Source organism: Phalacrocorax carbo, chromosome 12, assembly GCF_963921805.1.
Source record: "Phalacrocorax carbo chromosome 12, bPhaCar2.1, whole genome shotgun sequence".
Lineage (NCBI taxonomy): Eukaryota > Metazoa > Chordata > Aves > Suliformes > Phalacrocoracidae > Phalacrocorax > Phalacrocorax carbo.
In genome coordinates this window covers 18,053,816-18,065,918 of record NC_087524.1, presented here as the reverse complement: position 1 = coordinate 18,065,918, position 12,103 = coordinate 18,053,816, and the positions used below count along the sequence as shown (strand labels likewise).

At 37.1% G+C, this 12,103-nt stretch overlaps 1 protein-coding gene across 8 annotated transcripts in view; it reads left to right on the top strand.

The window, feature by feature from the left end:
• Positions 1–12,103, top strand: part of ATE1 (arginyltransferase 1) — an 84,786-nt gene that overhangs the window by 1,318 nt on the left and 71,365 nt on the right. For 5 of the 8 annotated variants that reach the window (XR_010375017.1, XM_064464313.1, XM_064464307.1 and 2 more), the window contains exons 2-8: positions 205–268; positions 1,240–1,302; positions 2,040–2,143; positions 2,654–2,926; positions 8,173–8,402; positions 10,177–10,305; positions 11,310–11,438. Coding sequence is in view for 7 of the 8 variants with exons in the window: in XM_064464313.1 (XP_064320383.1) it covers positions 205–268; positions 1,240–1,302; positions 2,040–2,143; positions 2,654–2,926; positions 8,173–8,402; positions 10,177–10,305; positions 11,310–11,438 (992 nt within the window). In the remaining variant the exon portion in view is untranslated. The remainder of the gene's footprint in view (positions 1–204; positions 269–1,239; positions 1,303–2,039; positions 2,144–2,653; positions 2,927–8,172; positions 8,403–10,176; positions 10,306–11,309; positions 11,439–12,103) is intronic. The other 3 variants (XM_064464311.1, XM_064464310.1, XM_064464309.1) reach the window with 2 other exon arrangements.

The following is a 12,103-nucleotide window of genomic DNA, read 5'->3' as shown; positions in this document are numbered from 1 at the left end:
GTTGGTTTTGTTTTTTTCCCCCATTTCACGTGGGTGTTGAAATCAGTAATTTATGAGGGTTATGAATATGCCAGATCCTTGAAAGACATCTATTTGAAAGTCGCCATTCGCTACTCAGATTTAAAGCAGTATTTCTGTAGAACTTGTTCTATTTTAAAGTATAACTGTGGTCAGTCAAGTCTGTTACTATATTATCTATTTCAGGTATGTGGGCACATTCAATGACAGTTCAGGATTACCAGGATCTCATAGACAGAGGATGGCGAAGGTAAATTTAAAAAGAAAGTACAAAGCTGTGTTGTCAGTTTAGATACAACTTAGAATCCAGATATAAAATTTAGGTCTGTGAAAACAGGTAACTGGTTTCCATGAGTAACTGAAGTAGAACTATTTGTCCAGTGCTCTGTGGCTTTTTGTAACATGATGCTTGTCATGGTTTTAACAGGGGTAGAGTTAGTTTTTCTTCACTGTGGCTGGTCTAGTGCTGTGTTTTGGACTTAGTATGAAAATAATGTTGGTAATACACTGATGTTTTAGTTGTTGCTAAGCAGTGCTTATGCTAGTCAAGGACTTTTCCAGCTTCCCATGCTCTGCTGGGTGCACAATAAGCTGGGAGGGTAGGGGGCACAGCCAGGACAGCTGATCCAAACTGGCCATACCATATGATGTCATGCCCAGTATATTAACTGGGGGGAGCTGTCTGGGGCAGGCAGTGATTGCGGCTTGGGGACCAGCAGCATTGGTCAGTGGGTGGTGAGCGGTTGCACCACTTGTGGTGTTGTTTTTTCTTTTTTTTTTCTGGGCTTCATCTCTTTCTCATTATTTTCCTTTTTATTATATTATCATTATTTTTATTATTATTATCATTATTATTATCATTACCGTTATTACTATTTTATTTTAATTATTAAAGTGTTCTTATCTCCACTCACAAGTTTTCTTGCTTTTGCTCTTCCAATTCTCTCCCCCATCCCACTGGAGTGGGGTGGTGAGCGAGTGGCTGCGTGGTGTGTAGTTGCTGACTGGGGCTAAACCACGACAATGCTGTCAAACAGGAAAACATTCAGTTATTTTAGAAGGGCAGTATTTTTGTATAGCAGTGGAAAGCTGAAGAACTTGCTTCTTGACTTTTGTAACTTATCATGTAATATTTTGATATTATTTTAACAAAAAAGATTGTTCTTCCATTTATTTTGTAGTATGTGCCAAAAATCAATACATATTTATTATTATTTTTAGAAGTGGAAAATACGTGTACAAACCTATCATGAATCAAACGTGTTGTCCTCAATACACAATAAGGTAAGAAGCTCAAAACACACTATTTTAAGTGATTTGACTGCTTCAAATATCTTCAGCCATTTGTGTTTACTGCTTTACGTACTGAATGCTTGACAAGTTTGTCTAATTTTGAGGATACTTTAAATATGAAATATATGTTGTTGGGTTTGTGCACAGGCACATCAGCGTCCCCGTGATCGATTGGTTCCAGGAAAACAAGTGTGTACCCTTGCCTTTTGCTTCTGGGTTGCAATCCAAAGCAGGAGTCCTGTGATTGCTCTCTTGCTCGCTTGTTGCGGGTGAACCAGTATGCCTGTGTCTCACAACTACTGCTTTAGCAGCCCAAATAAGAGAGGCTGTCAGATGAATAGATATAAGTAATTCTAGATATGCTTTTCCAACGCTAGTAGTTAGTATCAGTGCTCTTTCTGTAAGACGGATAACTGAAGAATTCTAGTGTGTTAGCCTCCTAGGAAGGTTTTTTTTATGCAGTGCTTGAGGTCACCTTGACATATTTTAGTGATTATAGTGATATACATGCAAAACATGCCATAAGGAATGATATTATGCAGTACAAGGCAACATAATTTTATTAACTCAAAAATGTTGATGAAATGTTTGGCCACTTAATATAGGGAAACTTAAGAAATAATTAGAAAATACATATATAGGGTATTTTTTTCTAAAGTGGTTCCTTAACTTTTCTTTCTTAAATAATAATTCACAAAAGAAACGGTCATAATTTTTTTCTTTTTAAGATGCCAGGCTTTGCGTTTTCAGCCATCCAAATCTCACAAGAAAGTTCTGAAGAAAATGTTGAAATTTATTTCCAAAGGAGATGTTTCAAAAGTAGTGAGTGAAGGTAAGAAATTCGTAGTGTTTGAAAGCCAATACTGATGTTTGAAAGGAGGATCAAGTACCTGCCTGAGTGATCGAATGGCTAACACACTTTTGATTTTTGTAAACAGACCCCTTTATAAAGGCCTGGGTAGGTTGTGTCTTTACACTATGTAGCCCAGAGATCAAATTGTGCAGCTGACTTGCTCTGTTGGGGAATATGTTTCCTTACTTTTTCTGTTTTTATGTTAGGTTCTTTTGATTATTTTTTTGTTGTTGTTCATTCGAAGTTATGGCATGAGATTAGCTGACTGCCCTGTTTTAGTGGAGAAAATAAAACTGTTCTCATTCATGAGTTGGTGCTAGTAGTTCAGGGTCATAAAGGAAGCTTTCTGTTTTCAGACTCTTGCAAACAGTCACTTTATCTGTTGGAAAACAGTTGTAAAATTGGATATTAGTTAATGTTAATTGTGCAAAATGTGAGCTGTGTTTATACAGAGAGAAATTAACTCATGCAGTTTTTCCTTATTTACAGAGGAGCCTATGGATTCCCATATAGAGGATGCGGTTGCATGCGATTTTGCATACAAAAGTGAATCTCATGTCAGCCAGTCCGAACTGACTCTCCTGAGCGTGGATCGCACAGAGGGGGTGGAGAGTGAAGATAAAGACGCAGGAGAAACAAGAGAAGAGGTGAATGTGCAGAAGGTGGAATCGTGTTCTCTTCAGATATGTGCAGATAAAGACACGCCAGTCCTTGGAGAACCATCACGTTCGGCTAAAATGGTTCATTCACCACCTAAGCCAGGTAGTCACATTTCTGGTAGTAATGGGAATATACCATCATGATTTCGCATGTTGTTGCAGTCCTCCTTTTTGCCTTGCCTAGTAAATCAATAATTGTTTCTCCCTGAGCTGGACTCCCTGGTTTTGCAAGGCTAAGAGCTGGATGCAGCTCTGGCTGGTGTTGTAGGAGTGCTGGTTACCAAGTTAGGTTAAGGCTTAACCTTGTCTCTTGTGCAGCAGTGGGAAACTGGTTTAAGACCCAAGAAAAACACCTTAGGTAATGCTTTTACATGTCTTCATTTTTGCAGGTTATCTTGTAGCACAAATTGTGTTGTTTATACCCTGTGAATAACTTGTTTAAGACTATATTTTTTACGCTTTCATAGACTATTTGCCACAGATCTAACTGGCATTGGAAATATGTTCAGTGTATTGTTGTGTTATTATTTTGTAGGCTTAAAGAAAATTGTATAGCTTTCTGCTGATTTTTTTTTTTTAAGAAAAAAAGTACAGATTCTTCTGGTCCTCTATAAAGAACAACATTTTCTAGTTGAGCTCATTTATCTGTTTGGGAGATTTCCTTGTTTTAGATTTTGGCTAACTTCAGATTCGAAAACCAGTGTCGCTAGGGGATATGAAATTATGAAAAACTGTAGTAATTTATCCTCTTTTTTCTTGCTGTGAAGTTAATATTACATTTCTGTAAGGAAGTGCAGTAAGTATGAACAAGAAGTAAAGCGATCTCCTTCTTTTTACTTCTGATGTATTTATACAATGCTACAGCTCTTATGTGCCAAAAACTGAAGGTAAATGATGATTAATTTCTACAGTTTTGTGTGAAAGTATGTGGAATATTGGTGGCATTTTTAATACAATAATATTAAGAGTTTTTAGTGTAATACTAATTTTAATAGTATTGTCACTTTTTTCAGTATGGCAGTTATCCCTCAGTCAAGATTTTGTATCATAATTGTAAAAATTTCTGGAATGCTGCCTTTGGGCTGAATTCAAACATGAAATCCTTACCCTACAAAAGGATAATCTCATTTTCAGTCTCCTGACTGTAATCTTTTTCGTGTGGTAGCTGTTATAGCACCCCTCGCTGTGGCATGACAGTGTGGAATCTACATCTGCTTGCAGCAGTGTTGAGCTCTTCACATAGCTTGTTGTGACAGGGAAGCCCGTGTGTTGTAGCTGCTGGGTGATCCTCTGCGTGCTGTGATCATGCAGAGGAGTCCTTGGGGGTCCCCGAGGGAAAAAGAAATGCTGGAAACTACTGCTGCCAGGACGTGCCCACAGAGTGCTGTGGGTTGCCTCTCCTGCAGTTCCTCTTGTGTCCTGGCTGCATTCCTGTGGGACGTGGGTGATTTCTGGAGGGAAGATGGTCGGGGTGGATGGGTTATTGCCAGGATAACAGCCTGCACTGGAAAGCAAGGTAGAATTGCAGACAGGCTCTTTGTGGCCCAGAGGTTGCAGATGAGGCAGTCTTGTCTTACAGATCATGTTTCCAGTCTTGTGTAGCCTCTACAATGGCCTGTTCAGAAAAACGAAGGGTATTTTTTGAATTGCAGTTAGCCAGTATGTGGCGAGCGATGCTAGTTAAAGCCCTAGTGGAGGCAGGATACTTTAGAATTTCTGCGTGTGTTGGGGCGTCGTGCTAATTCCTCATTTCATTCACTTATTACATGTTGTGCCAGTATTTATGAGAACTTCAGGGTAATTTTTCCTTCATAAAGATTTTCCAGTCCTTCTGTAGGGTGGCTATCTTAAAATAAAATAATGTTGTATTTTCCGTAGTGAACTCTCATTCCAGTTGGATCAGGTTTTCACCAGCTTAAGGAGCAATTTTGCATCCAAACAAAAAGGAAAGTTTTCAGAAATGCTTGATCAGAACACCAGTAGTGCTGCATAGAAGTAGTACTGTTGTACATTCCTGGAAAACTGTTTCAGAATTTTTAGGACTGTATTTTGAATTTTGATTTTATAAAATGCAGTCAAAACTTTTGTAGTCCTTACATAGTTTATAGTTTATATAACTTTCATTTGTTGTGTGACTTTCCAAAACCCTTTTCTTTTTATAATAATTGATAAAAAACTTTGGTGTGATTGAACTGTAGTTTCCTTCCAAACTTCATTTTAGAAGGAAACTAAGTGGATATTGACAGCAGATGGCAGTCTTGGGTAAATCATTTGTGTAAACGTGCCATTGTTTTGAAAAAGGTGAGGTATGGTCTTCAGTTACCCTTATGTTAAGAATAACTAGGCAAAATGCGAAACACTGGAAATGCAGATAAAGCAAGCCTGAAACATTGTTTGTACTCTATTTCAGAGAATGTGGGTTTACTTTTATAGAGGGGAGAGATGCATTAATGCACTTCTTTCTTTCTGGAGGTTTTAAATGAAATATAGAAGTGAATAATAAATGCATCAGCTTATTTAATTTGTCTTTTTTTTTTGGTTTTTTGTTTTGTTTTTTTTTTAAGGGTAGGTGGTGTTACAGGTCAAATTCAGTTTAATATTTTCCAGATAGAAAGATGCTTAGTTTTCATCTTGGAAAATGCAGACTTATCCGTAATAAGATTGTTTAATTGCATTTTTATTCCTTTTATAAATTAAACAGGTCGTTGTCCTATAGGAGTAATGGGCTGTTTCTGCACAGTTTCAGATAGAAAAGAAGGTTTGCTTATGTCTGTATGGACATTCATTGTTTTAAGAAGTTTTTCTTGTGAACTTACAGCTAATAGAAGATTTGAGACATGAAACAGATCCTGATACAGATGAAGTACTCAAACATTCTTCAGATGTATCATGAGTATTTTAAATAAACCCTTCCTCTGACTTGTTCGCCCATAATATCTGCAATTTCCTCATAATATTTGTCCTTTTCTGGTGAATAATTTTAGCTGTATGGATGAAACAAATACTCAAAAACCTTAGCTGAGAGGTGAGAACACTTGGTCATAATATTTGCTAGTGCAGCTGTAGGGTGTCTGAAGAGTGCCAGAGGGGTATTAGCTCCTTTTCCAAGTCCCTGAGATGGTCTCGGCGTTTCAGCTCTCATGGAGTCTGTGCGACACAGCCAGACTGGGACTTTTCGGGGTGAGCCACGAAGACCTTGCTGCTAACTCGCCCCAGGGTGCGCTTAGAAACTCTGTAAATTCAGTATGGTATGTGCATTAAAAAGAATAGTTTACAGCCTTACTGATACTTGAAAATTGATCCCAATATAAAGTATTCTGCCAATTTCTATGGTGTATCTATTGGTAAAGACAGACGCAGGCAGCGGTTCTGAGGGCTGTAATTCTTTGCAGGTGAAGTGACTTAAACACATCAGTGAGCTTTTACAATATCAGTGCTCTCACCATTTCCAGCTTGAAGAAGGATATCACTGTTCCCATTGTACATGGGAAGGTTTGAAGCTGGTAGAGGACAAGAAAGATGTTACTTCTGGCTAACAAGTTACTAGTAAGAAAGAGGAGGAAAGAAAGCTCTAACTATGTTTTCCTAGGAGCTTTGGAAAAAACAACTTCCATGTAATATCCAGGACTCCAAGCGAGTAAAGTGGGATAAGCTGTAGTTAAGCATGGGTTTGGATTCTTCTTTATTTCTTATAAATATTAACAGCATTGGACATGTCTTCTTCCTAATGCTTCACATGAAAGCACCTCACTCTTCAGGGTGCTTTCCCATTTGAAAAGGTAAGTCTTTCAAAAGTGGCCAGCACGTCTTTTGCAAATGCATGGATTTCAGGAGAAAGCTAATGGCATAAAAGACTTCTTCAGCAGTTTGTCATAATATTTGTTAACAGTTTTCGCTCTGTGCAAGATATATGACTGTATTTCCCCATAGGACAGTAGTTTTTTCTGCTTTTCCTCTCCTTTTGAATTTCTTAGCATTACGGCTCTTTTTCTGGCCTCCAACTCCTCTACCACTGCTTTAAAAAACAAAAAAGTAATAAAAACCCACTGATTCCAGCACACAGCTCTTACAGAGCTCCTAGGGTGAGGTACGGTGTTCAGTGACTTGTGTGTGCTACATGGAATAGCCAACAATGATGTACAAAACTTAAGGAAAGATGAAAGGCAGCACTGAGAGTGTTAGGAAAATGTTTCTTGCTTTTTGTAATTTTTACAAATTTGAATTTATGGATTCTCATTCAGTATCGCTGAAAATAATACAATCTAGGGAAACTGCTACTTGTAAGTAGATTACTTGTTTGGTTACTATCCTTTCAGTGCATTTGGTGGGTAGCATGGGGACCAGCCAGCTGTGGTTTTTTTAATTGAAGAAAATTCTATATTAATTTTTCTAGTACTGGTTTTCTTATATCTTGACTTCTTATCTTACATTACTGTCCTAACTATAAAATCTGGTCCCTTCGTTGAGAAATTTGGACCGCTCTATGTTTTTATTTATGCATGTCTTTACATTTCTGTTCCTTTAAAACTAAGTTTTTGTAGTACTAATTACTATTTTCTGTGCTGATCCATTTGTTTTCTAGGTTTGACTTGTCTAAGTAAATAGCATTTCACAGACAGAACATTATGAACAGTTGATCTGTTAAAGATGGAGGTAAATTGATAAAAGTAAATTGATTAGTAAAAACAGGCAGTCTGAATAAAATTTTAAGCAAAGATGTAAGCTTATGTGGCCTTTTTTACGTAGTAGCATTGGCATTAATGGTGCTGGCATTGGCAGCATTTCTATATACTGCATAAGGATTCCAGGTGACAAAAAATAAATGCTTTTTTGTGTGTGTCTTTTAAAGGAGCCTGTTGTGTAGCCACCTGGGTTTAATGCAGTAGAACAATTCTCTGTGAGTTTGGCCGAGAGGTTCTGTGGTTGTGTCTTTTTTTCCTTTCAGTATTTCAAGCTGATGCAGTAGGTGTTTGGATGTAGTACACCGTCATACTATACATTAAAGAGCAGCTTTTCTTGTTTCTCAGAGGGGGATGTGGCAAAATGATTTAAGGACAGAGTAAGCAGGAAGTCTTTTTCTTTCAGATTTTTAAATATATCCTTGGCTCTGGAGTGGAGTTGTGGTCAAGGTGTTTCCATATTAAAGTGCTGCATTAAACAGAGGAAAAATTATTGCAACTTAGCTTGGCATCAGGCGTTGTCGGTGGTTGTAAATGGGAAAGATGTGTTATGTTCAGACTACAGTCTGCAATTAATGGTGATTTTTAACCATTTATTTTCAGTGATTATGTAAGAGCTACTTGTTTGTGGCAAAATATGGTGTTTAATTCTTTGCTTGTGCCCTTGCAGGCAAAGGGGCTGATCTGAGCAAGCCACCGTGTCGAAAAGCAAAGGACATACGTAAGGAAAGAAAACTTCAGAAACTCCTTCAGAACCAGATGTGCGCATCTGAAGGCTCTCCACTTCAAGCAGATCAACTTTTACTCTTGCAAAACTCTAAATCTAAAGCAAACCAACCTAAAACCATTGAAGACTTCGTTTTTGTCTCTTTACCCGATGATGCCCCACACAAATTAGAGGTAATGTCTCATTCACTGTTGTTGGAGGCAAATTAAGGAAAAGTCTAGTTAAGGAGTTTTTTAAATACTTAGGTTTTTAGTATCTGTGCTTTATGGAATGGTTTGAGTTTAAATATTGGAATATATGTGGTACTACATGATATGTATATGGTGCAGCTGAGCTCTCCGTAACCACAAGAGGGTATTCTTGCACTTGCAGTCAGGCGTAGCAGAGACCGGTACAGTTACCAAAATAACTTCTAAATTGATTTCATACAATGTGACTTGAAAATGAAAGACTTTGAATTAACTGAGTGTTAAATGATGAGAAAGATTCAATATTTAGTTCTGCAGCAAATAAATACTTAAACTATCTAAGCTAATACATCTTGACAAGAAAGCAGTAACTGTTCATAAAATTAAATGGATAAGAAGATAGCTGCTCTTTGTAAATATCATTGATATGTGTTGATGCCTTTGGAAGCCGTAAAAGTGATGGTAGAAAATTTTGCTTAATATGCTTGTTGCCATTAAATCCTTTACTAATAGGGAGACAGTCATCTGGAAGACTTTGGGACTTTCTAACCCATAAACCCTTTTTTAAAAATTATTTTTATTTTCATTTTTTCCTGGAACTGGGAAACTGTCTGAATATGTGTATTTTCCTGGAGTTACTATTATCAACGATGGTGTTAGAAGATAATTTTTTAAGATTATTTTGGTAATTATTCAAAGAGATGGTGATGATGACTTAAAAGATTCACCCTGAATAACTGACAAGAAGCCATGAAATAGGACCATCTCAGAAACGCTTCCAGATTTTCTGATGGGTTGTATAACAGAAATATGATGGCTTTGTCTGCACATCTTCGTTTAGAAGATGGAGGGAGAATTTAAAGGAGGATGGTTCCAGCTGTGTTTTCCCAGATTGTCTTTGCTCCTTACTGTGGCTGTCAATTATGTGTTTTGGTTTGTTTTTGTGGAATTTTGTTTGTTTGTTTGTTTTGGGCTTTTTTGTAGATCAGAACCAATGCTATCTGTGAAAATAGAAGCATCCTGAAAATTAAGTGTCTTTTGAAACGAACATTTCCTTAAATATGCCTCAAAAGAAATGCACTCTTGCTCATGTGATAGCATTCCTTTGGGTAGGGAGCGATCCTTTTTCTAAGAACAATTTTGAATTTGTAGATTTTAAAAAAATATGTTATATTTGTATGTGTAATGGTGATGGTGGGCAAGACGGATAACTTCCTGTTACAAGTAGCTTGTAATTGAATATGGAAACATTGTTTCAGCTTCCTCTTTCAATTTGAAAAATATAAAGAAATCCCCTTAGGATTATCGCAAAAAACTTCATGTTTAAAAAGCACAGATATGAGTCTTCCAAATGTTTGGGTCCTGCAAGTATTTTTCAGTATAGTATGAAACGACAAGAGAAGATTTTAAAAAGTGTAGAAGACCTCTTTAAAATATCTGCATTTTGCAGTGGTATGGAATCTGCATGCCATTTGTTGGTATTATTTCCTGAAAACTATTTGTGTAGTTCTTTTATAGGCATTTTAGCCATCGTAATGTGCAGTTTGAAAACCTGGTATGTTATTCAGTGTAAATATAAAAGCCTTCAGTAGCCTAAATTGAACTGAAGAGTTGGAAAGCTATTGGCTAATATTAATTAAATTGTTAGGGCCCTTGTGCAGGAATTTAAAATTTCTTTCTGGTGTGATGTTTGTATATGTATAAGTATATAGTTTTTGCATGATATTGTAATAATAAATGTGTTCAACTTCTTCTGAAGGTGAGGGTGGTGAGATCATCTCCACCAAGTTCACAGTTCAAAGCCACGTTTCAGGAGTCTTACGAGGTCTATAAACGTTACCAGATGGTTATTCACAAGGACCCACCTGATAAACCAACTATAAATCAGGTCAGAAGGCAAAATGAATTTTATGCAAAGCTCAGCTTCCCCTCCGTTTCATGTGTCTTGCTTCTAGGAGAAACAAATATGGATTTTATATCCATTTTACACTCAGGAGCCTGTAAAACACTGTATCAAGTAAAACCAACATCCTGAAAGTGCAAACTCTTTTGATACATCTTTGTGAGTGCCACAAATATTTGGTCTTAATTGCAGACAGAAAAGCTAAGGAAGTTACGTGGGGATGCTGTTGGGTAAGAGATGGAGACGACAAGGGTTTTGGAGATAGATATTGTGGGCCTTAAATACAAATCTCATTAAGAACTAAAACCAGCTGGACACTTGCCCTAATAACTAGTCTCACTGGCTCTGGTTTGAATGTTTCCATAAGGAGGAACAGGGATGATCAGAGCCAACACGTGACTGAAAAATTTATCATATGTACAAATTGTTGGTTTAAGGTTCACAGAAGTTTTATACGTCTCTTCATTTTCAATTTAAGCCCTTCAAGAAGTAATCGGTGCACTCGATATAAATTACACATTGTTACTGCTTCTTGTAATGACCAGGCGGTGTGTAATAGTTAACTGTCAGACACATTACCTCTCTAATACTATAAAGAAAAAAAATCAGGCGTTTGGAGAAAAAGTATATGTAGAAAGAATATGTAATTGCTAAGCTGGGGCAATGAGCGATGTGCCATTGAAAATAGTATGTTTTAAAAGTCCTTGAGACTGTACAATGAAAAGAAAACTTGTGGTTGATTTGGTAGATAACTTGGTCAAAAATAGGTTGAATAAGCTGATGCTTTGAACTGTTCTACAACTTTTAGTCTTTAATCAAAGTATCAACAGTCAGTTTAAGCTTAGCATTAGTTGTCACACTTTAATGTAGAATACTGACTTCAGAGGCTTTGAAGTGGAGGAGATCTTTCACTAGCCTTACCTTCAGAAGCATATTATCTGTTTATATGCACTCAAAATAGTATGCTTGTTATTTCCCTTGCTCTGAAGGTGAGGTTAGTACCTGCCTCCTTTGAGGACCCCCAGTTCAAATCATCCTTCAACCAGTCAGCCACTTTATTTGCCAAGTATCAGATGGCTATACACAAGGATACACCTTCTGAATGTGGCGAAACTGAGGTACAGTTCACTGCATGCACCTTTATGAAATATTTTTTTTTAATGCACAGTTAAATGATGGGAAAGTGTCGCTTAGAGTGATTCTAAATATTGAAATATCGGAGTTTTAATTTAGGAGGGAAAGCATTGTGGTGTTTAGCAAGCTTCTGTTGCAAGCTTCTGCTCAGGGGAAACTGAGCTGAAGAGAGGGGGATTGTGCACCATTGTAACTAAAAAACTAATGTTAGTAATGAGTTAAGTAGAGCTGCTGTTTGTACGTGATTTGTAAAGAGGACTGGGACTGAAGTTTCCACTGGAAATGGGATAATGATATGGAAGTGCTCTTTTGATGGCAAAAGCATCTTCTGCTTTAAAGCTGTTTGCTACCTTTTCTGCATTTCTCCTTCATTTTCTGTTGTCTTGCTTAGTTTAACAGGGGAAGGTTTTAAAAATGTTAGTTTTATTCACATTTCATTGCTAAGCATACCTCTCAACTAGAACTCACCTTTGCAGTAGAAATAGTCCAAAAATATTCCCACCAGCTGATTGTCGAAGATTCAGTGAGAGTACATTGCATATGAATAAAGCCTGCTTTTAAAGTGGTGTTTACAGGATGCTAATCCTAATCTAATAAGTGAAAAAAAAAAAAAGTTCTTGTAGGATTCTAAACAAGCAGCAATTCTCAA